Source organism: Hemitrygon akajei, chromosome 7 (assembly GCF_048418815.1).
Source record: "Hemitrygon akajei chromosome 7, sHemAka1.3, whole genome shotgun sequence".
NCBI classification, from domain to species: Eukaryota; Metazoa; Chordata; class Chondrichthyes; order Myliobatiformes; family Dasyatidae; genus Hemitrygon; species Hemitrygon akajei.
In genome coordinates, this window is record NC_133130.1 from 37,072,764 (window position 1) to 37,099,176 (window position 26,413).

The following is a 26,413-nucleotide window of genomic DNA, read 5'->3' on the forward strand; positions in this document are numbered from 1 at the left end:
ATTAAAATAAATGCATTTAAGAAATTCTCCACCTCTTCCTCTCTGTCTATCTCAAACAGTACAAAGAACTTTACTGTCTTCTTTTTCTTCCTTCTCCCATACATCTGTTCCTACACTCTGGTCCCCTTCTCCCCTCATAACTAGTTTAAATCCACTGGAGCCTCTCTAGCAAACCTACCTGCAAGAATACTTGTCCCCCTCCAGTTCAGATGTAAACCGTCCCGCCGGAACAGGTCCCACCTTCCCTGGAAAACTGCCCAATTATCTATAAATCTGAAGCCCTCCCTCTTGCACCATGTCTTCAGCCACGTGTTGATCTGCACTATCTTACAATTTCTAAACCCACCTGCACGTGGCACTGGATGCAATCCTGAGATTGCTATCCTGGAGGTCCTGTCCTTTAACTTGGTACCTAGCTCCCTAAACTCACCTTTCAGGACCTCCTCACTCTTAATTAATCAGTTAATTAATTAATCAGTTTGATGTAATTAAAAAATCCCTTAAACATCACAAGCACTTTGTTCATACGTATTGCTTTATACAAACAAATAAAATTTTCATCACATACTTGTCTCCTTGGTAGAGCTGAGGACCAGTGGTTTTTATGTAGCCAACACTTGAAAAAGGTCCACTTTCCTCAGTAATGAGCTCAGAAGGTGGGTCTGAAAATAGATTCCAGTAGCAGTCCTCACACAGACTATGTAGAAGCACCTCAGCCAGTTGTTTGGCTATTGTCTGTGAGAGAGGATAATAAACCTATGTATTAAAAAAGTAAGCACAGCACTCTACAACCTAAATCATTAAGAAACACTCAAAATAAAATTAGTGCATCATTTGCAATTGCTCTAGAGAACGAACTTATATTTAATTGGACTAAAGATTAACATTTAAGCTTTTTACAGGTAATCAAGTATTCTTTTGTTTTCTCTGTTCCTGAGATCATCAAAACTCAATCCACAGAAGTAATGCTAGCTTCAAATCATAGACCTATAAAAATTCACTGAACTATTTCGCTTGTCCTGAAACAATTCTACAGAAGTTAGTTCAGAAGAATAAATGGCATACATTGTATCCCCAAAACCCATTTAATAGAAGATGCTGCCTGCTAGGCAAAGTGGTATGGTGAGGTCAAATGACTCGAGATTAAGATTACAGTACAGAATGGGTGCTATGAAATTCTGTTCATGTGGGGTATTCCTCCAAATACACGCAATGGCCAGAATCTTACTCTTACTCAACGGAGCTTAAGAGTTTTCCTGTGAGAAGGACTAATTGCTGCAAGTTGGCATATTTTCTCCCAAAGCTAACCCTTTAGCTGTGCCAAGTTCTCAGTGTGGTGTGTCATGAAGAGACAGTCAGGGTACTATAAATTAGATTTCCTGGCTGCTGGAAGGTGGAAAGGTACAGCTGTCATTTCCCATGATGACTTCTGCAAAAGTGCACATACTGAAAATCCTGCACATCTCACCCAATCAAGACGTGTAGGCCTGTCTTATTCCTCGAGTTTAGTGGCTGCAGAATCCTTTGGAATGTCCCATTACCCTGAAAAATATTCACGTCTCTTTCCTTCTAATTAATCTTCTTGATATGAACTAGAATTGATAGGATTTTTAGAATCGAAAACTAATTTCTCTCTGAAGGCAATAGACAATTACTAACCCGGCTGGACTGATAATTTAAAAAAATGACATATTAGTATCAGAAATTAAATCATTAATACGAAAAATATTTAAGGAACATCTTATGAACACCATGCACTCACGATGCATTTTCTTCAAAATATCTTTTACATTTACTTTACAGTTAACTTTAATTCTTATTCTGGGTCCTTTAAAAAGCTACAGTAAAAGTAAAATGCAAATTCTGACAAGAGATATTCAGGGTACAGGAATCTGAAGATATTTCATGCTAAACTAACAACATGAATATCTCTTACAAACGTAAGATTAGGCCTGCTCAACTAGTACTTCATTGGCATCGAATCAAGATGAAGCTGCGTAAGCTTGCATCTGAAGCACCAACATGTCATCCTTTTAAAAATGAATGACTTTTCTGAATACCCTGCAACTAATCCTCTCTGAAAGCACAAGGATGTGTAAAGTAACTACAAAGCCGTGTGAGATGCCACAGAAATTAATGAAGAAGATGTGCTGCTCCGATACTCACCAAGTGCAACTGCCTGATCAACATGCAATGTTTCTAGAAACGTTATTGAAAAATTATTGCTCACTGTCACAGGCAGCCAGACATTAGATATCATGACACCAGGTCACAGATTGCATAGCGCCTAACAAGTTCACAGCAGGATTTTGTACAACATAAATTAATTGGTCTAATCCTGATGAATGGATCATGATGTGAAGATCAGGAGATGATTTGCATTGACTAACATTGTGAAGTGTCAAGGTGGCAGTTATGTCAGTGTGCAATTGCAGACTTGATCCTTGTGTTTTATATTACAGTACCTCCTCAATCAATATGATTTAATGCTTTGAAATTGACAAATTTTTAACATATAATAAAAATCTTGTAACCATACCATTCTAAAATTCTGTGTGGCTCTTGTCTCCATTGCTCTTAACATTTCCCGAATTCGTTTCACTCCCTTGACCATATTCCTAAGAAAAAAATAAATGCACAATTGAAGCACCAACATTGTGTTAGTCGAAGGAAATTTAATATCAAAGTACAGCTATATTACCATATTGATATGTACTTGACATTGATTTCCTTACATTTACAGGTAAATAAATAAATGCAGTATTATTTATGAAAGACTATACATAAACAAAGACTAACAAACAACCAACATGCAAAAGAAGACAAATCATGCAAATAAAATTAAAATAATACTGAGAACATGAGTAGTAGGCTCTTTGAAAGTGAGTCCGCTGGTTGTGGAATCAGTTCTGTGATGTGGTGAATAAAGTTATCCACATCGCCAAGGTGCCTGATGGTTGAAGGATAATAACTGTTCCTGAACCTGGCGGTGTGGGACAAAAGCTCCTGTACTTCCTGCCCAATGATAGTAGCGAGGAGAGGGTGGCTGGATGGTGGGGTCCTTACAGATGGATGCTGCATTCTTGTTTGTGGCAGCACTTCTTGTAAACATGCTCAGTGGTGGGGAAGGCATTGCCTGTGATGGACTGGGCTATATCCACCACTTTCTGTAGGCTCTACCATTCACGAGCATCGGTGTTTCCATTATCAGGTCAAGATACAACCAGTCAGGATAGTCTTCACTGTGCATCTACAGAAGTTTATCACAGTTTTAGGTGACGTGCCAAATCTATACAAACATCTAAAAGCGGAGGAACAGTCATGCCTTCGTTGTAATGGCATACATGTGCTGGTCCCAGCACTGATCCTTAAATTACGGTACTTCAGCATTTACACTGCCAAAATAGTGAACCTGGTCTGAAAAACTTTAGGACTTTTGGGCACTATGAAGTATTATATTATGCTGCCTTTTCTCACTTTCAGACCTTTCAATAATTGCTAAAAATTACATGTTGGGAATCTGGCATTTCTGTGTATAGCTGTCATCTCATATTTGCTCAGAGATTTACCACTGAAAACATTCACATAAAAACTCCTATTTCACTACAAATGCTAACCCATTCAAAATAAAATCAAGTTCCCTAATTGACTTTGTAAGCACCTGTGCAAATACACAAGTGTTTTGAGGAACAGGAAATGACTATCAAGTCTATGAAGGAAGTTCCCAAACTTTCGCATTGCTGTACATCATCACCTTCCACACCAACCAATCACAACAAATCCACCAGCATCGATGACCGGCAGCTTACTTTCAGCATGGGTAAGAGATGACTAAACATGGATACTCCCTGTGATCATCCAGTGATTGCACTGCCGTAGCCATCCCATGAAACAAAATGGTCTGTAAGTGGTGACTTGGCCTTAAGCAGCAGAGGCTAGAATTCCTCAATGTTTCCAAACTTTTGAAAGTCAGCATTTTTCATTAGATGCAGTCAAAATTGAATAAAATTAAAAAAGGGTTTAGAAACATTTAACTTGTGTAAATTAATTAAAATCCAAAGGACCATAATGGGCAAACCCATTGTACTACACTTAGCTAAGGGGCCATGTACAATGTATATCCAAATCCTTGCCTCAGTTCGATCAGCAACCAAGTCTGAGCTACGCAATGCTGATAGGCACAAACATGCCAGCCAGCCAGTCCATGCAAACAGAATTATCTGCACAATACGGCCCATCTTTTATATATAATCACAATTAAATATTGCCAGAATTTACCAATAAATTGACCACTTCAAAGGTTTTACTGCAAGTGTTGCTCACATTATGGATGTCTGATGTGAAATGAATGTAGCTCTAGCATCATCCTTCCTACAGTGGGGTCCCCAGATCTGGACATAGTATTCCTGCTGAGGCCCAACACATGATTAACATAATTGCTTTATTTTAGTATTCTTTTATTGCATAATTTCATAATTACTTATTTTAGTATTGTTTACCTCTGATCATAAAGAAAAAGAGGCTCTCAACTTATCCTACCAATTTCAAGAATTTCTGTTCTTAATCCCCTAGGTCTTCCATTTCCTGCACTCCCTTTGAATAAGTGTCATTGTACATTACTACTTCAAGCTCTCTCCTCAGATTCCATGGAGTTGCAAGCAATTCCTCTGGTAGGCATCCATTCAAAGCTCTGGAACGCATCAGAAGATTGGAAAGGAAAAGTGACCAGCCACATTCAATTACAGTGCTAATCCTCCAAGTACTCATAATATTTTTGATTCCTCAATGACTTCATTTATAAACAAGAAAGTAGTTTCCTATTTAGCACTGCAATTCTTTCACCCTACTCCACTCCTGGCTTCACTTCACAATGACTGTGATGGATTTGCCTTCCAAACTTGAATATGATTGACAGAATGGTTATTCACAGCCTATTCTCTCTACTCCCTTCTTTCATCAGGAACTTGATACAAAAGGCTGAAAGCATGTATCACCAGGCTCGAGGAAAGTTTCAACCCCGCTGTTTTAAGACTATTAAACAGTTCCCTAGTGTGAGAAATTGGACTCCTGACCTCACAATCTACCTTGTTATGATCTTGCAGCTTACTATTGACCTGCACTGCACTTTCTTTGCAGCCATTACACTTTGCTCTGCATTATTATTATTTACCTTGTTCTACCTCGATGCACAGTGTAATGATCTGATCTGTACAGTGTGCAAGACAAGCTTTTCAGCATCTTGGTGATAGTGACAATAATAAACCAATGCCAAATACATTTATATAAAAGAAATTAAACACAAGTTCCCAAAATAAATTTCTGCAGTATATAAAAATCAAAAACACTATATATTGAAAACATGAGACAGAATATGCCATTGCAGAAAAGTTCTATTTGTTGTATCCACCCCTGAAAGGATTGTTGAATGAAACCATTCTGGGCCATAATTTCCTGGAATAGCCTATCTAGACTGATCAGGCTTCTCTGTACGTCAACATACCGATAACTGTCACCTAGCAAACTGCGCACTCAGTCACCACTTTATTAAGTTAGGTTCTATGACCTATCTACAAGGTGGCACCAGCAAACATTCCTCAGGCGACATCTTCCAGATAGCCAATCAGTTGAAGCATATCTACATCTTCGACTTATTTTTATCTTAATTTTGTTTTTGAAATTATTGGAGCCTGTGGCTTACAGCCTGTAGTTTGTTCGAGTGAGCTAGCATTCTGCTGTCCCTGTGAAAACTCCAGCAGAGAAATACAATCGTGAACTACCACAAGGAGAAACACAAAGACAAGATGAGAGGCCATGATCAACTACATTCTTGCTGATTAAAGCGTCGAGGAAGATTGAAACATCGAGGCAAAAGCAGAGAAGAGCGAGCATTCCTCAGAGGGGTCACTGGTTCATGTCACTTCCCTCAAAGTGGCTACTAGTTTGAGTTGCTTCCCTCGGAGGGGCCTCTGGCTTGAGTCGCTGCTGTAGGAGGGGCTGCTGGGCCCCGATGCTCTCAGAGATATTATCAAAGTTCTGAGATTTATAGATTGGACTGTAGTTCGAACTAACTGGAGTTCACATTGGTTACTTTCAGTTCTAGGTTTCTTTCATATTCTTTCTTGTTGCGGATTGGGGGGAGCTGGGAGTTTGGGTGATGTGTTAGTTTTTGTGTAGGGGAGGGGTTGGGGGTGTTTGGGGTTTGCAAGTTTTTTTTCTTTTCGTGGGGGGAGGGGATTGATGTCTTTCTTTCAACTACTTATATGGTTTTCTGTATTCTATGGCTATCTGGAGAGGACACACCTCAGAATTGTATTCTGCATTACATATTCTGATAATAAAATGAACCTTTGATCTTCTGTACACCTGCTCGTTAATGCAAATATCAAATCAGCAATTATGTGGCAGTAACTTAATGCATAAAGAAGTGCAGACAAGGTCAAGAGGTTCACTTGTTGTTCAGACCGAAGTTCAAAATGGGGAAGAAATGCGATCATAAGTCCATAAGACAAAGGAGCAGAAGTCAGCCATTCGGCCCATCGAGTCTACTCCGCCATTTCATCATGAGCTAATCCAATCTCCCCTTTAGTCCCTTTCCCCCGCCTTCTCACCATAACCTTTAATGCCCTGACTACTCAGATACCTATCAATCTCTGCCCTAAATGCACCCAATGACTTGACCTCCACTGCCGCCCGTGGCAACAAATTCCATAGATTCACCACCCTCTGGCTAAAAAATTTTTTTCACATCTCTGGTCTGAACAGGCGCCCTGCAATCCTCAAGTCACGTCCTCTCGTACTAGACTCCCCCACCATGGGAAACAACTTTGCCACATCCACTCTGTCCATGCCTTTCAACATTCAAAATGTTTCTGTGAGGTCTCCTCTCATTCTTCTAAACTCCAAGGAGTACAGTCCAAGAGCGGTCAAACGTTCCTCATATGTTAACTCTCTCATTCCCGGAATCATTCTAGTGAATCTTCTCTGAACCCTCTTCAATGTCAGCACGTCCTTTCTTAAATAAGGAGCCCAAAACTGCACATAGTATTCCAAGTGAGGTCTTACCAGTGCCTTATAGAGCTTCAACATCACATCCCTGCTCCAATACTCTATTCCTCTAGAAATGAATGCCAAAATTGCATTTGCCTTCTTCACCACCGACTCAACCTGGAGGTTAACCTTAAGAGTTTCCTGTATGAGGACTCCCAAGTCCTGTTGCATCTCAGAACTTTGAATTCTCTCCCCATTTAAATAATAGTCTGCCCGTTTATTTCTTCTACCAAAGTGCATGACCGTACACTTTCCGACATTGTAATTCATTTGCCACTTCTTTGCCCATTCCCCCAATCTATCCAAGTCTCTCTGCAGACTCCCTGTTTCCCCAGCACTACCGGCCACTCCACCTATCTTTGTATCATCAGCAAACTTAGCCACAAAGCCATCTATTCCATAATCCAAATCATTGATATACAACGTAAAAAGAAGCAGCCACAACACGGACCCCTGTGGAACACCACTGGTAACCAGCAGCCAACCAGAATGAGATCCCTTTATTCCCACTCTCTGTTTCCTGCCAATCAGCCAATGCTCTATCCACGTATGTAACTTTCCCGTAATTCCATGGGCTCTTATCTTGTTTAGCAGCCTCATGTGCGACACCTTGTCAAAGGCCTTCTGAAAATCCAAATACACAACATCCACTGCATCTCCCTTGTCTAGCCTACTTGCAATTTCCTCAAAAAATTGCACTAGCTTTGTCAGGCAGGATTTTCCTTTAAGTAAACCATGCTGAGTTCTGCCTATCTTGTCATATGCCTCCAGGTACTCCGTAGCCTCATCCTTGACAATCGACTCCAACAACTTCCCAACCACCGATGTCAAGCTAACAGGTCTATAATTTCCTTGTTTGCTTCCTTGCCCCCTTCTTAAATAGTGGATGCACATTTGTAATCTTCCAGTCCTCCAGAACCAGGCCAAAATCTATCGACTTTTGAAAGATCATTGCTAATGCCTCCGCAATCTCCACTGCTACTTCCTTCAGAACATGAGAGTGCATTCCATCTGGTCCAGGAGATTTATCTACCCTGAGACTATTCAGCTTCCTGAGTACTTTCTCTGTTGTAATTATGACTGTGCATATTTCTCTTCCCTTACATCCTTGAATGTCTGGTATACTGATGTCTTCCTCAGTGAAGACTGACGCAAAATACTCATTTAGTTCCTCCGCCATCTCCTTATCTCCTATTACAATTTCTCCAGCATCATTTTCTATCAGTCCTATACCTACTCTCACCTGTCTTTTACTCTTTCTATACTTGAAAAAGCATTTAGTATCCTCTTTGATATTATTTGCTAGCTTCCTTTCATAGTTCATCTTTTCCCTCTTAATGACCTTCTTAGTTTCCTTTTGTAAGTTTTTAAAAACTTCCCAATCCTCTGTCTTCCCACTAATTTTTGCTTCCTTGTATGTCCTCTGCTTTGCTTTTACTTTGACTTCTCTATCAGCCACGGTTGCATCCTTTTTCCATTCGAAAATTTATTCTTCTTTGGAATATATCTGTCTTGCACCTTCCTCACTTCTCGCATAAACTCCAGCCACTGCTGCTCTGCTGTCCTTCCGCTAGTGTCCCTTTCCAGTCAACCTTGGCCAGTTCCTCTTTCATGCCACTGTAATTTCCCTTACTCCACTGAAATACCAACACATCGGATTTCGGCTTCTTTTTCTCAAATTTCACAGTGAACTCAATCATGTTATGATCACTGCCTCCTAAGGGTTCCTTCACTTCCATCTCTCTAATCACCTCTGGTTCATTACACAATACCCAATCCAGTACAGCCGATCCCCTAGTGGGCTCAACAACCTGTTCTAAAAAGCCATCTCGTAGACATTCTACAAATTCTCTCTCTTAAGATCCAGTGCTGACCTGATTTTCCCAATCCACTCGCATGTTAAAATCCCCTACAATTATCCTAACACTGCCCTTCTGGCAAGCCTTTTCTATTTCCTGTTGTAATTTGTAGTCCACATCACTGCAGCTGTTTGGAGGCCTGTAGATAACTGCGATTTCTTAGTTCAACCCATAAAGATTCTGTACCTTCTGATCCTATGCCAACTCTTTCTAATGATTTAATATCATTTCTTACCATTAAATCCACACCACCTCCTCTACCTACCTGCCTATCCTTCCGATACACCCTGTATCCTTGGACGTTCAGCTCCCAGAGACATGAATCCTTTAGCCACGTCTCAGTGATGGCCACAATATCATACCTGCCAATCTGTAACTGTACAACAAGATCATCCACCTTATTCCTTATGCTGTGTGCATTTAAGTATAACACCTTAAGTCCAGTACTTGGTACTTTTTGCATTGATTGCACTGCAACTCATCCCAACGGCTGCAAATTTGCTCCATCACCTGCCTGTCCTTCCTGACATCTTTACTGTTCACTATCTTAGATCTATTTCTGTTTTCCCTCTTCTCCACTCCATCATTCCAGTTCCCATCCCCCTGCCAAATTAGTTTAAACCCTCCCTAACAGCTCTATTAAACCTTCCTGCCAGGATATTGGTCCCCCTAGGATTCAAGTGTAACCTGTCCTTTTTGTACAGGTCACACCTGCCCCAAAAGACGTCCCAATGATCCAGAAACTTGAATCCCTGCCCCCTGCTCCAATCCCTCAGCTACGCATTTATCCTCCACCTCATTCCATTCCTACTCTCACTGTCACGTGGCACAGGCAGTAATCCCAAGATTACAACCTTTGCGGTCCTTCTTCTCAACTGCCTTCCTAACTCCCTATATTCTCCTTTCAGGACCTCTTCCCTTTTCCTACCTATGTCATTGGTATCTATATGTACCACGACCACTGGCTGCTCACCCTCCCACTTCAGGCTATCTTGGACGCGGTGATCTAAGTGATCTTGACTGTGAATGATTGTTGGTGCCAGTCAGGGTGGTTTGAGCATTTCAAAAACTGCATATCTCCTGGGATTTTCATGCACAACAGTCTCTAAACATCACAGAGAAACAAAAAACAAAATGAAGTTCTGTGGGCAAAAACGCCTTGTTAGAATGGTCAGGCTGATTCAAGCTGACAGGAAGGCGAGAGTAACTCAAATAACCATGTGTTACAATAGTAATTCGCAGAAGAGCATTTCTGAACACTCAGCGTGTTGAAACTTGAAGTGGATGTATCGAAGTAGTAGACCACCCTGTGTTTCACTCCTGGACCTAATATAATGGCCACTGAGTGTCTATCAGGAAGACAGTGAACTGCAAAAATAATGCATCATCTCAAACAGTCACAGTGAAGCAATGCAAATAAATAATTTGAAAATAAATCTAATGTCAGATTAAGAAGATTTGTAGGTAAAGAAAGACCGGAATGAGAGAGAAATAAAGACAGGATTTTTAAAAAATATGCACCAACTAAACCATGCAAGAATTAGTTACAGTAGTTAATTTTCAGGATTGGATAGGCAGTACTTAACTCCCAGCATATCATTTTCCATGTTTAACCTTGTATCTGCCTTCAAATTAAATCGCTGTGCCACAATTGCCATAAACAATGTTGATATTTTGACAGGAAATTATGGGTCAATGACTTACATTTTCATATTTCCTTCTGTTTACCTACCACTTAAAAGTGCATAAAGAAGTTGTACAACTGATTCCTCTAGAATGAACTACATCACAAGCAAATAATAAAGGGCGATTGTTAAAAGCAGGTGGAAGGCCACACACAGACTTCGAGGATATTTACCTTTTTTTGAAATAGGACACATAAGCACTTTGCAATGCAGCTTCAAGAAAGTAAGTAAGCTCCATCTCTTGGACCGGGACAATCCCCTTGATCGATCTAGACTGAGTATTCATCATAGCCTTCAAGTAAAAATAGGGGAAAAAAGGGTTAATATAAAAAGAACTGGAAACACAGACGATATTTTCCAAGAGATATGATTCTGCAGTTATACAATGCAATTTTGTTTCAGCAGGTTTGGAGGAATTAAGGTCTAGGCTTGAAACACACTGGTATAAAGTCCAAACATATTATTCTTACTCGCCTTTGCTACTCTAGGTTCTTTCACAACACCATATGAATATGAAATATGTCTAACTTCATTTAAAAATTGCTTGTTGGGCACCATGCTGAAGTCCTTCTAGAAGTTCCAAAAAAAAAACATCAACTGGCTTGTCCTGTTTCATTCTGCAAGAAAGCCAAAGTAACATTTGCTAATCCTTTCCTGCAGACAAGCAAACTAATCTTGTATCTGACTACTGCCTGCAACCATGTCGACAAATAGAACAGCTCTAAATGTCACTGGTGGCAGGGTTTGATGGGATTACTTGCTTTCAACTTCTTCGATATACCTGGATGGTTTTCAGTTCTCTCTGGCTAGGCATGCTTCTACATAGGCACCTGAACTAGAGCTACTGAGATGCAGAAAGCAGTGATTACAATTAAGAGAAGGAGGGGAGGGGAAAATGGGTACAGAGAGAATAAAAAGTTCATATCCTTGAGCAACTTCTAAAAGTAAGGCACGCAGACTGTGTTATGAATTTAAAATTAAATCATTTCCAGGGCAGACAAAAAGATAGAGACTACTTCTCTGTGGTTATAGCTCAGCATTTAACATCATCATTCCTGTAGTCCTGATCGATGAGCTACAGAACCTGAGCCTCTGTAGCTCCTTCTGCAACTGGAGCCTCTACTTCCTAACCTGAAGACCACCATCTGTGCAGTTTGGAAATATCATCTCCACCTCACTGACAATCATCAGTGGGATGTGTGCTTAGCCCACTACTCTGCTCTCTCTACACCCATGCCTGTGTGGTAGGCATAGCTCAAATGCCATCTATAAATTTGCTGATGATACAACCATAATTGGCAGAATCTCAGATGGTGGTGAGAGGGCGTACAGGTGCAAGATATATCAGCTGGTTGAGTGGTGTTGTAGTAACAACCTTGCACTCAGTAAGATCAAATAGCTGATTCTGTAATTCAGGAAGGGCAAGACAAGGGAAAACAAACCAATCCTCATAGAGGGATTAGAAGTGGAGAGAGTGAGCAATTTCAAGCTCCTGGGTGTCAATATCTCTGAGTACTTAACCTGGTCGCAACATATTGATGCAGCTATAAAGAAGACAAGACAGCAGCTATATTTCAATATCTCAGGAGTTTGAGGAGTTTTGGTTTATCACATAAGACACTCAAAAACATCTACAGATATACCACAGAGAGCATTCTGAGGGGCAGCATCACTGTCTGGTATGGAGGAGGTACCACACAAGACTGAAGTAAGTTTCAGAAAGTTGTAAAGTTAGTCCTCTCCATCACTGGTTTCAGCCTCCGTGGTATCCAAGACATCTTCAAGGAGCGGTACCTCAGGAAAGGGCAATCATCACTAAGGACCCCCAACCCCCAGGACATGCCCTCTTCTCATTCTTACTGTCAAGGAGGAGGTACAGGAGTCTGAAGGCACACACTCAGCGATTCAGAAACAGCTTCTTCCCCTCTGCCATTTGATGTCTAAATGGACATTGAACCCATGAACACTACCTCACTGCTTTATTATTTCTGTTTTTGCATACTATCTTAACTATTTTATATATAATTACTGTATAATTACTGTAACTCAGTTTTTTCTCTAAATTTATCATTGTATTGCTGCTGCAAAATTAACAAGCTCACAACATGTGTCAGTGATATTAAACTTGATTCGGATATCTTGGAATGCTTAAGAGTTAAGAGTTAATTCATATAGGCTCCTGGAAGTGAAAAGAGACTTGCAGGTCATCAGCCTTGATTGAATCCACACCCAATTATAATTGGAATTCATTTATAATTGCCGCATGTACTGAAATGCAGTGAAAAGTTCATCTTGCATGCTGTTCATACAGATTAAATAAAACAATTACAGAATGTAGAATAACAGCATCTGCAGAATCTCTTGGGTATAGAGAATGTGTAGTGCAGGTAACCAATAAGGTGCAATATCATAATGAGGTAAATTGTCAAGTCAATAATCCATCTGAGTGTACTGGGAAATGAGTTAATAGTGTTACGCCCGTGGCCCCATCCTTTTTGAGAATGGCAGGATCGCTATTGATTCAAGTCAGGAGACCCAGGAAATGAGAGAAAGACATGCAGAATCCACAAAGAGTTTGGAATGTGTCCTGGCCTCCGAAAGGCGGAACCACTGATAACGGCTATTGTCTCTTGGAGACGGACTTGTGTATTGAATCCTGTACGTTGCATCGAAGCCCCCAGGCAATGAACCGAGGCGGGGTTGGTGGAGGGATTGCATCATCCCACCCTGATTGACATCTGAGACCCTGTGAGTCAGGATAAAAGAGAGTCTGAGGAACAGCCCCTTCAGACGCACCAGAAGAAACGCTAGCGATCCCGTAATAGCGAAAGCCGGTGGGAAGGCCACGTGCGTCCGTTTCCATTTGCCCCGGAATCGGTGGGCCTTTACCACGGGAGAACGGTTTTTAGCTAACAACGGGGAAATCAACTCCCAACGACTCTCGAAGGATTGACATCATAAAAGGAATGGGCAAGTTTTAACCTGTCTTTCTCTCCAACCAAAAAGCTGCAGCTTGAATGAACTACAGTGACTTTTATATTTCCATCGGACAATACATTATCCCCTGGACAACGATAGAGCTATTTCTTATTGATTATTATTATACCCACGCTTTTAGATTTAGTATTGACGAAGTATATTATCTGTATGTTTGCATTGATATTATTTTGTGTATTTTTATCAATAAATACTGTTAAAAATAGTACCATCAGACTTCAACGGACCTCTCTATCTTTGCTGGTAAGTGACCCAGTTACGGGGTACATAACAATAGTCTTATAACAGCAGGGGTAGAAACTGCCTTTCAGCCTAGTAGTATGTGTTTATGGGCTTTAGTGTCTTCTGCTCTATGGAAGAGGGGAGAAAAGAGAATGTCAGGGGTAAGTGGGGTCTTTGATGATGCTGACTGCTTTACTGAGGGGCTGAGAAGTATAGACAGAGTACATGAAGGGCATCATAAACCCAAGAGATTCTGCAGATGCTGGAAATCCAGAATAACACACACAAAAGCTGGATATCAGGTGGAACGGATGGAGAGGAATAAAGAGTTGATGTTTAAGGCTGACACATTCATCCACATAGGGGAGCTGGCTTCCATGATGTTCTGAGCTGTGTCCACAACTTCCTGCAGTCACAGTCAGTGCAACTGCTTTACCCAGCTGCTACGCATTCAAATTTGATGCTTTCAGTCGATAAAAAAAATGGTAAAGGTCTAAGGGTGATGCCAAATTTCTTTAGCCTCCTGAGGAAGTAGTGAGCTTTCTCGGCCCTGGCATCTATGTTTTTGACAAAGACAGGCTATCGGTGAAGTTCATTCGGTGAAGCTCTCAAACTCAACACCACTGATGTAGACTAGGAGGATGTGTACCATCACCTGCCCCTTCCCGAAGTCAAAGAACAGCTCTTTCAAACAGATGAAAGTCATCAAGCCCTCTGCACTCCCCAGTTACACAGCCTCTTGGTTTTCTCCACTACCCTCACTCACCCGGAACCAAAAGAAAATTAAAGAGTCTTCCTTACCCGCTCCCCTTCTTGTAAATAAATCAGAGCAATATCACCAGCTTTCTCAAAACAGGACATTGTTTCCTCTTCTCGTTCAGACAGACGAACTCTTGAGGTAACAGATGAAGTCTGACGCTCAAGAGAAAAGCCTGAGAAATTAAAAATACTATTAATAGATTTCTCTGACTAAAGATTCTGTGTCTCTTTCTGACATGTGAATGACAAAACATAAGCTAGAAGTAGAGTTATTTTATTGAAAAGATATTTACATATTGAAAAGATTTAGATAAAAATATTTGATAAAATTTAGACTACCTATTGGTTGTACTTTATAGAATCAAACATATTTTGGGAATAATCTGATGGATACGTGACTACCCGAAGTTCAAAGTTCTAATTAAATTTATTATCAAAGTACATACTATATAGGTCACCGTATACAACCTTGAAATTTATTTTCTTGCAGGCAATCAAAGTCCTAAGTATATTTCTTTTCAATGTATACATTATACAACCTTGAGGTCCATCTTCTTACAGGCAGCCACAAAACAAAAAAAATCCATTAAAAAAAGACAAACATCCAACATGCAGAAAGACAAAAGAAACAAATCATGCTAACAAAAACAAGCAAACAGCTTTCAGAACTGAAGTTTTACAAATGACATAAAGCCAGGCATCTCTACAGCCGCAGCAGGCCACAGCCTCAGTTTAGTGCAGAGGTGAGTAAATGTCGCGAGACCACAGGCACGAAGCCAGGCAATACTGCAGCCGGAGCAATGGTTCAGTTCAGCGCACAGCTGAGTAAATGTCATGGAACAGCCAGCAGAAACAGCCTGTCCCTCGCCTCTGGTCCCAACACCCAGACCTCTTCAATCTCACCCAGCGCTTAAATCATCCAAACATCAGGTCTATCCTCGCTCTCGGGTTGCCTCGAATCTGCCTTGCTTGTGCCTCCCCCTCCACTCATCTCTCCATTGTTGGCAGTGATCATTATAATAAAGTATTTAATACCATCTTTATTTTGTCTGCCGCCAATAGGAAGTTAGTGGGCTTCCCCAGCGCCATCTTAAACCATCTTAAACTGTAAATACAAGAAGTTCAATAGAATCAATGGAAGTCTGCAGCTAATAGGGCAGACAACAATCTGCGGAAAAAAAATAAACTACAAATACAAAAAGAGGGAAAAAAAGGAATGAAGTGTCCTTGAAAGAGAGTCTAGTTCAGTAGGAACAGTTCAGTGTTGGGACGTTCAAGAGCCTGACAGTTGAGGGTGTTACGCCTGTGCCCCCTCCTTTTTGAGAATCGCAAGATCGCTATTAATTCAGGTCAGGAGACCCAGGAAATGAGAGAGAGACGTTTGGAATGTCCTGGCCCTCAGCAATACAAAGCAACGGGAAGCGGTCATTGTCTCTTGGAGACGGAATTGTGTATTGAGTACTGTACTTCATGGAAGCCCTCAGGCAACGTGGGCTGGTTGGGGGGTGGCATCATTCCACCCTGATTGACATCTGAGACCCTGTGAGTCAGGATAAAAGAGGGTCTGGGGTACAGCCCTTGACACGCACCAGGAGAAACGCTAGAAGTTCCGTGACAGCGTTTAATAGCGACAGCCGGTGGAGGGCCCACGTGTGTCCTTTCCCGTTGCCCCGGGATTGAGGCCCTACGACGGAAGGCGGCTTAGCTAAGGAAGAGATCACCACCGACGCCATTTCGAAGGATCGACATCATAAAACGGAAAAATGGGCAAGTTCTAAACCTCCGTTCTCTCTCTCCAACCAAAAGCTGCAGCTTGAATGAACCTGAGTGACTTTTATATTTCCATCGGACAATACATTATCCCCTAGACAACGATAGAGCTATTTCTTATTGATTATTATTATACCCGCACTTTTAGATTTAGTATTGATGACGTATATTATCTGTATGTTTGCATTGCTATTATTTTTGTGTATTTTTATCAATAAATACTGTTAAAAATAGTACCATCAGACTTCAACGGACCTCTCTATCTTTGCTGGTAAGCGACCCAGTTACGGGATATGTAACAAGGGCTAATAACTGTTCCCAAACCTGATGGTGCTGGTCCTGAGGCTCCTGTACCTTCTTCCTGACAGCAGCAGTAAGAAGGGAGCACGGCCTATGTGGTAGGTCCTAGATAACGGATGTTGCTTTCATGCAACAGCACTCTGTGTATATGGGCCTAAAGGTGGGGAAGGCATTACCCATGATGGACTGGGCCGTATCCATTTTTTGTAAACTTTTCCGTTCAAGAGCGTTGGTGCTTCCATACCAGGTCATGAATCCACCAGTCAATATACTCTTCTCCACACATCTATTGAGGTTTGTCAAAGTTTTAGAAGTCATGCCAAATCTTTGCAAACTTCTCAGGAAGTAGAGGCGTTAACATGTTTTCTTCATAATGGCAATTACATGCTGGATCCAGGACTGATCCTCTGAAATAATATCAAAGAAGTTGCTGACCCTCTCCACCACAGATTTCCCCCAATGAGGACTGGCTAAACAGACCTCTGGTTTCCTCCTCCTGAAATCAACAATCTTCTCCTTGGTCTCACTGGCATTGAATCGGAGGTTGTTGTGTCATCACTCAGCCAGAATTTCAATCTCCCTCCTATACGCTGATTCATCACCACCATTGATTCAGACAACAGTGGTGTCATCAGCAAACTTAAACGTGGCATTGGAGCTGTGCTTAGCCACACAGTCATAAGATGTATTAATGGATGATAGTCATTGAGGTAGGTCACCACTCTCTTCTTAGGCACTGGTTTAACTAAGCCTGCTTGAAGCAGGTGAGTACTTCAGACTTCTGAATCGAGAGGATAAAAATGTCAGTGAACACCCCAGGTAGTTGATCAGCACAGGTCTTCAGTACTCAGCCAGGTACCCTATTTAAGCTGGATGCTTTCCATTGGTTCAACCTCCTGAAAGATGCTCTCTCACCAGCCTCTGAAATCAGAGGGTCATCAGAGGCTGCAGGAGTTCGTGAAGGTTTTGATGATCATAGCAAGCATAAAAGGCATTGACACACAAAATGCTGGAGGAACTCAGCAGGCCATGCACTGCCAAAGGGTCTCGGCCTGTAACATCGACTGTACTCTTCTCCATAGATGCTGCCTGGCCTGCTGAGTTTCTCAAGCATTTTGCATGTGTTGCCTGGATTTCAAGCATCTGCAGATTTTCTCTCATTTATAAAAGGCTCATCTGAGGGAAATTTTGTTGTCACCTTTGTCATTTGATTTCACATTACAGAAGGTGACAGCATCAAGCCGTGCCACAGCTGTCAAGCATCCTTCAGTGAAGTAAGTTCAGTCTGGAGTTGCCACTTCGTATGTAAGATTGCTTTCTGGATTTTACTTGCTCACCAGACCTGAACACCACTGTCCCAGACCTCAATAGATTGCAGATCTCATGGTCCATTCAGGGCTTCTGGTTGAGGAAGACTCCGAATGATTCTGTGGGGACACACTCGACCACAACTGTTTTTCTAAAGTCCACGGCAACCGTAGCATACTTGTTCAGATCCTCTCCTGAGTCCTTGAGCACAGCCCAGTCCATGCTTGAAAGCAATCCCATAACCGGTCCTCTGCCTTCCACAACCACTTCTTTGTTGTCCTTACCTCTGGAGTCTTGTTCTTTAGCCTCTGTCTGTATACAGGTAGGAGGAGGACAGCCAGTTGATCGTGTTTCCCGAAATGTGGTCCAGGCTCGAATGGTAGGCATCCCTAATCAAAGTATAACAGTGGTTGAGTGTGTTGGGACCACTTGTGTTGCAGGTGATATGTTAATGAAAACTGGGCAGAGATTTCTTCAAACAAGCCTGATTGAAATCCCTGGCAGTAATTTGAAAGGTGTTAGAGTAAACTCTTTCTTGTTTATTGATCACAGCACTCAACACTCAAATGCTTGCTTAACATTGGCCTTTGACGGTATGTAAAATGTGTTCAGGACCATGAAGGAGAACCCTCGTGGTAAGTAGAACTAACTTACTGCCAGTTTGCTGCTAGGGCAGCAATGAAGGACCTCCATCACTGTCTGTCCTTGGCCATCTTCTCTATTGTACCTCAGGTGTGGTTCAGGGCCCTCATTTTTGCCTCTATGATATGGCACCAAATTGTCTTTGGTCCCCCACCTTTCCTCCATCCTTCAGGGGTCCAATGACATGCTGTCTTGATGATGGAGTTGGCCTCTCTTCTCATCACGTGCCAATTCATCTTCAATGTTTCCTCATGATGATTGTGGCCGTGTCCTCTTGAAGACACTGAAGGAGTAGGGTGTGGTTGGATATCTTTCTCCAGCCAGAGGATCTTGATTGCTCATGGTGTAGAATGACAACAGCTTGGCAGGGTCACTCTCTGTCATGAGGCAGCATTCTGAATGTGGACAGTACACAGCCCTAGCACAGCTTCACTTTGGTGTGTACGCTGTACTTGGTTGATCCCCGTATGTTGCTCATTGATCCAAAGACACCTCTAGCCTTGCTGAGTCTGCACTGGATGTCGTCTTGGTTCCACCATCCTTCCAAAAGATGCTGCCCAGGTAGGTGAATCTGTTGGTGCTCGGTAAGTCAACGCTATATGCCTTGACAGGAGGAGAAGACTCTGGAGGAGGAAGTAAGTAGAACACTCAGCACTTATTCATCAGATGTTCCAGGTCAGAGGAACAAGAGTGTGACTAAAACACTACGTCTGAGTACCACGAAAAGTGTATCCTGAAACACCCACCCCCACTTAATGCCTGCTCAGAATAAGCAATCTATTCCATCCAGTGGATCGAGAAGCCCTCAGATCTTACCAACGTATCTGGTGCGTCTGAGGTCCGCCATGTCTCCATAAAACACAGAACGCAGCAATCCCTCATTTCTCTCCAATACAGCAATCTTGTCCTATGTGCTCAATTGTGTACACAAAGTGGAAAAAACTGCCTGGAAGTTTGAAATATAAATAGACAATGCTAAAAAACATGCAAGTCAAGTTTAAACTTGTGAAAAGAAAATCTGAGGGTTTTTTTGGTCAAAGACCCTTCATCAAATTGAATTTGGATGAAGTGTTTGTAACCAGAAGCATTACATCTGCTGCTCTTTTCAATGACCAGTCAAGAGTTTCCAACATTTTCCAATTACTGAGAATGTCAGTTTCACTTCAACCAGTACAAATGACATTGTCAACCAATAATGAAATTGGAGTTTACATTAAGCTGCTCAACCAAAGATTAAATATCTCAATAAAGACATAATTGCTGTTTGGTTCAAAACTATTGGCGATCTTAGCACAAGGTAAGTCCAGTGAAAAATTACTCATAGCAAGGATATCTTAACGTAGATGTATTATCCATTTTCACATATGATAGGTTTCTGGCACAAGAGGAAAGCTGAATTCCAATCTCACTAAGAGTCAAGTCCTAGAGGAAGGAATAAACACCAGGAAATTGACAAGCCAGGAATCATCTTTGGAAAAAAGTAAACAGTCGATGTTTCAGGCCGAGGCCCTTCATCAGGACTGGACAGAAAGAGGAGGAGTCAGAGTAAGAAGGTGGAGGGAGGGGAAAAAAAGATGGTAAGTTATAGGTGAAACCAGGAGAGGGAGAGGGGGTGAAGTAAAGAGCTGGGAATTTGATTGCTGAAAGAGATAAAGGGCTGGAGAAGGGAGAATCTGATAGAAGAAAGGACTGGGAGAAAGCTGGCTAAAAGCAACAAACTATTTCCTACCTACCGCTGGCAAGATTTTTGCTGCAGAAGTTCTCACATTGCATTTTGAGTTTTGGAGATAAGTCGTACTTCAAGAAAGTTTCATGATGAAAGTATTTGTCAATTCACAATAGTGACCTAATAAATTAGAAATAACTTCTCCCTTCATGACTAATCCATACATCTTCACAGGAAATGCCATGTGCATGTAACTTGTAACATTATAATTATAACATGGAACTTTATTGCTGAATAAGCACTTCTTTACTCTTCCACATAATTCTTCTCTAAACTCCACAAGGAAACCTGGAGTGCAAATTTATCAATACTCTGGGTCAACACTTGAGTTCCGACTAAACATGGTGTCAAGCATCCATTCTTTAAATAGAAAGCACATAATTCTGCACAACCATGGGAAATCTTTTACTTTGTTGCCACAGAAACATATTTTAGTTTCTAGAAAGCCCAGAACATTAAATTCAATACCATTCTTTGGAAAAATGGATGTGTTATCTACTGTTAAGAAACAACTTCTTTTTCTTTAATAGAAAGCAATCACAGCTCAGACTTTAAAAAGAGCTCTCTTGTAGAAGTACCAGGGATGAAGCACTGTCCTTCAAAAGCATAGATAGCATAGCTAAGGACAGTACAATTGCCACAGAAACCTGCATACACTTTTAAAAAGGTATTGACTGGAATGATCTGATGACTGAGTAAATTTTCAAACTGGAACATTGAATTTGCCTGCAAGCAAACCAAACTGTTCCAATTATGGAAAATGCTTCCACACATAAACCACAAATCCTTTTCCTTTCCTGTATGCAATTCTTCTACTTGATACCACAATAGATCTGGTATAAACATTTGACTTAAGCATAGGATAATGTTTCAAGAAACTCTGACTTCATTTCCTTTACACTTCATTTAAACCTTTGATTATAAATGGTGACAATATGCATGGGCAGGCACATTAACTAATTGGCTGCAGTTTACAATAAGTACTGTTTTGCACAATCTCACGGAAATACAATATGAAATCTTTACACCAACATAGATTTATTGCATTCCAGTGGGAAAATGCATTCCCAATTTGGGACAGTTTCCAAATAATATATCACTCTGCCAAATCAATTGTACACTAAGATTTGAGACAAGCTGATCCTACTTTTATCTAAGTGGGGGGGGGGGGGGCAGGGAAACGAGTCAATGAGTATTAACAAAAAAGAAATCAACAATTGAAGAAATGGAAAAGTTCTCATCAATTCAGTATTTTCTCAACTGGGGAGAAAATAATTCATAATGCTGACTAACATGTATTTTATACAAGGACTGTATGACTTGCTCCACAAAAGTAGCTGTACATTGAATGCTTTCTGTTTTGAGACATTACACTAGATGGCCAAAACTCTGTATACAGCCAGACAATGTGAACAAGATCCAAAATGAATACTCCCTGCCTGTATTCACCAAGGAGATGGACAGAGAAGATAGTGAATTCAAGGACAGCAATGTGGATTATTAGGTCACTATTAAAAAAGGAAGATGTCAGCTGGCTTGAATAAGAGTTGATAAATCCCCAGAAATGAATGTGATCAATCCCATTTTGCTATGGGAAGCAAAGGAGGAGAAATCAAGGCCCAAGCAAAGATATTTGCATTTTTCCAACAACATGAGGTGCCAAACGAGTGACTGACAGCATATATTTTTTCTTTATTCAAGAGAGGCCACAGGGACAAGCTAGGTAACTGCAGGCTGTTCAACCTTATCTTAGTAATGGGAAATTACTGGAGTACAATATACAGTGATAGTCAACAAGGCTTTGAGCAGGGGAAATGCTGCCTCTCTTCCTTGACTGAGTCTTTAGGAGGTAACTGAGAAGACTGGTGAAGGCAGGGCAGTAGACATTATCTATGTGGACTTTAGTAAAACTTTTGACAAGGTCCTGCATTGTAGACTGGTCCAGAATGTTAAAGATACACAAGCTGGGTCACTGAATCCAACATATAAATGACTGGAAGAAAATGCAGGTGAGCTGATTAGTAAGTTTGCAGCTAACACAAAAATTGGAGGAGCTGTGAATAGTGAGGAAGGCCACAAAAGATTCAGCGGGATGCAGATCAATTGGAAATACTGTTGTTCACTTAAAAATAAACAGTACACCCCTGCATCATGCAGGGACTGCGTTTCTAGAAAACCATTTGTACTGCAATTTTCCACAACACAAATCCTTGAGAAAAAATTACATTTGTTTCTTTGGTATTTACTTGCTTATTTTTCTTGTGCATACATTAAGAATGAATTTTTATTCCCTATCACAATATTTTTGGTAGTGATCTGTGATTTCTTCAAGGGCAAATTCCTGTTACCCGAACTGCGCTGTGTTTAAAGCAAACATTTGGATTCTTTAGATTCAGAATCTGTGCATGTGAAATATTGATGTGTGACTTCCCCTCAGCTATCTGCAGCAGTCATATTGACAACTTGCTAATTATTTATCTTACAAGAAGTTTCCAGATGTCAAGAAAAATCTCTCATGAAATAGAACCCACTGCTACTGGCAGCCATTGATTATTTAGGGATTTAAATAATGGTGGATTTATGTGAGAAGAACAACCTAAGCCTGAATGTGGAAAAGACAAAGGAAATCAGGAGGATGCAGATGAACCATCCCCCTCTGTGAGTACATGGCTCCTCCATAGACAGAGTTAAGTGCACCAAGTTCCTGAGAGATCACATCACAGATGACCCCACCTGGTCCCTTCATATCATCTCCCTGAACAAGGCGACACAGCAACACCTCCACTTCCTAAGAGTATTGAGGCAAACAAGGCCACACTTCTTAACTCCATTTTCCAGGAGCACCATTGAGAGCATCCTGACAAGATGCATCTCCATCTGTTATGGGAGCAGTCGACAATCAGACCAGAAGTCCCTACAAAGGACTGTGAGAATAGCTGAGAGGATCATAGGGGTTCTATGATCCATCCATCGGGACGTTTCTCGGGAGTGCTAGGTACGCTGGGCCCTCAGTATTATTAAGGATCCCAACCATCCAGCATCCTCTTTGACTTTCTACCATCAGGCAAAAGACTCTGATGCATAAAAGCAAGAATGGTCAGGATTATACAATATATGGTTACATACGTTATATACTTGTATATAGATAAATGAGAATAAACTTGACTTGACCTGAACTTTAAACCATACATCTGTAGTACAATGAACCAATTAAACTTATATCTACTCAAAGGTTATCTACTCAACCTTTGTTATGGCAATATTAAGGACTTCACTAATACACTGAAGACTTGCAAATGTGTGAATCATTTTGTTTAGGGAGACTTTTATGTCATAATGGTTCTTATCAATTGGAGTTAATAACTGTGCAAACCATTTTTAACTTCATATATTTCTCTTCTGCATTTGCTTATTATCATTGTGCGCATCATGCTCGGGTTCATGAAAAGCCAAACAGCTGTTTCAGCATTTTCTTTGCAGCCAATATTGCATTCATAGAAGATGGCTTTAAAATGTTTGTCGGGCTTGCAGCAGGTGGGAAGCCCAACATATAAAGCTATTCTGAAAAAAAAGCAAACAGAAACCCCATTCGGTTTAAGGAAATGAATACACTGCAGACTCACAGATTTCACTAAACATTCCCAAACAGACTAAGTTCATAAAATAGATGGGGATGGAGAGGAGGGAGGGGGGGAAACAATATATCACCTGTCTACTCACCTCCCTTATAATACCCAAATATTAGTGCCTATTGGCTGTTCAGGCATGTCTTTAATGAGTTTTGTTTATCCTGAATTCTGATCTAGAAGGATATATAGATGAAAACTTGAGATGCATTTTGTGGTGATGCTCTGGCAATACTTTACAGATGACACCTTCAAAAGAGAATGCAAAAATCTTCTCATTCTGACTTAACAATGGTGTTTCTTTCTTCATAACAACATTCGATACCCAATTCAACTTCAGCATTATCCACAAAATAAATGCAGATTGTCAACACTCAAATCTAATGAGTACAAGCATGGCCTGTAATAAACACCTCCGGTATTCCATAGAAGTAATCTGCTGGAAGACCATGAGCACAACACATATTCACTAACTATGACAGAATGCAGACCAACTGCAGCAGTTTGATCTTGAAATCTAATGATGGGGTGTATGCAGTGTATGTTTTATAACTAATCTGTTGAGTTTAGAGCATAGTATGTGCTGGAAGACATGGCCCTCTATTTTTGTCTGCTAGGTTGGATGGCAACTCTGCCATGGACGATCCCAAGCCCAGAGGGGGGAAGAGGGGGAGATACACACACATATATGTATCACTCGTTCGTTATATGCCATGGGCGATCATGGTCTCTCCATGACCATGATTGCTCTTGGGCAAATTTTTCTATAGAAGTGCTTTGCCATTTCCTTCTTCTGAGCAGTGGGCTTTACAAGACGTGTGACCCCATCCATTATCAATACTCTTCAACGTTTGTCTGCCTGGCATCGGTGGTTGCATAACCAAGACTTGTGATATGCACCAGCTGCTCATACAACCATACATCACCTACTCCCATGGCTTCACAGCTCCCTGATCAGGGAGCTAAGCAGATGCTACACATTGCCCAAGGCTGACCTGCAGGCTAGCAGAGGGAAGGAGCACCTTACACCTCCTTTGGTAGAGATGCATTGCCATCTTGTCACCCAGTGTATGTATAAACATCCATAAAACTAAGACTGAGAGGACAAGTGGAATGGACAAAGCAACACAGGGAGAGAAGCAATTGCTTGACAAAGACAGACAAAAATACTGTTCCTTTTCTGATATCTAAACAACTTGAGCTCTAGAAGAATAAGGCTATAAAATTATGTATACCATGCCTGAAAAGTTGCCTGCCAGTAATAATTATAATTTAATCACCCCCATCTGAAATCCATTCAACTCTTTGAGGAATTATAAGTTGAAGATTCAAGATTGTTTCATGTAATCCCTGTACACGAGTGTAAAGAACAAAATAATTGTTATCCAGATCAGATACAGCACAATAAAAACACAATAATAATGATAAAAATAATAAATATAAATACTTAAGATAGTTTATATACATAGATTGATTTTCTGTCCATAAAGAGATACCAGGCAAAGGAGTGTCTGTACAAAAGGTGCCTAACAGGGAAAAACTGAAGTAATGGTGGTTGGGGGCATAGTGGTGTGAGTTAGTGGGTGAAGGTGTTGATCAGCTCTACTACTTGGTGGGGGGGGGGGGGGGAGTAGTTTTTTGAATTTGATGGCGTCAATGCTATGTAGCCTCCCCCATGATGGGAGTGGGGCAAACAATCCATGAGCAGAGTGCATGGGATCCTTCGTGATGTTACTGACTTTGTTCGTGTCTGTGTGTCTGTGTGTATCTTTTGATGGCGGGTAGGCTGATGCCAGTAATGCATTGGGCAGTTTTGACCACCCGTTGTAGAGACTTGCTACCCACCGCAGTGCAGTTTCTGTACCAAGCAGTGATGCAGCTAGTTAGGATGCTCTCTGCCACGCATCTGTAAAGGATGCGAGTAGAGATATGCAAAGTCCAGCTCTCTTCAGACTCCTCGGAAAGTAGAGGGGTTGTTAAGCTTTCTTGACTGTGTAGAATATGTTCTGAGACTATGAGAGGTTGTGTGTGATGTACACTCCCAGGAGTTTGAAAATGCCTGCTGTGCCACAAATATAAAGCGGAGTGGGAGTGGTGTGTGTTCTCCTGAAGTCAAGAACCATCTCCTTGGTCTTGTTGACATTAAGGAAAAGGTTATTTGCCCAACACCAGGCCCTGAGTTCTTCTATCTTCTCTCTGTCGTCTATCCCAGCACTGTGGGTGATCGGCAGCACCACTGGCATGTCATCAGTGAACCTGACAATGTCATTACTCAGATGTTTCGCCATGCAGTCATGTGAGAGCAGAGTGTAGAGCAAAGGGCTCAGCACACAGCCCCTGGTGGGCACTTGTGTTGAGGATGATGGGGAGGGAGAAGTGATTGTGCATCCTGACTATCCGAGGTCTGTTCATTAGGAAATATATTAAGTGCTCCAACATCTCACCCTTCCCTGGATTTCAATGCAGCATCTC

At 41.2% G+C, this 26,413-nt stretch overlaps 1 protein-coding gene across 6 annotated transcripts in view; it reads right to left on the reverse strand.

The window, feature by feature from the left end:
• Positions 1 to 26,413, reverse strand: part of LOC140730350 (tetratricopeptide repeat protein 7A-like) — a 260,040-nt gene that overhangs the window by 211,956 nt on the left and 21,671 nt on the right. For all 6 annotated transcript variants that reach the window (XM_073050646.1, XM_073050642.1, XM_073050644.1 and 3 more), the window contains 4 exons: positions 14,612 to 14,742; positions 10,765 to 10,883; positions 2,540 to 2,618; positions 569 to 735 (listed from right to left, as the gene is read on the reverse strand). In XM_073050646.1, the coding sequence (XP_072906747.1) occupies positions 569 to 735; positions 2,540 to 2,618; positions 10,765 to 10,883; positions 14,612 to 14,742 (496 nt within the window). The remainder of the gene's footprint in view (positions 1 to 568; positions 736 to 2,539; positions 2,619 to 10,764; positions 10,884 to 14,611; positions 14,743 to 26,413) is intronic.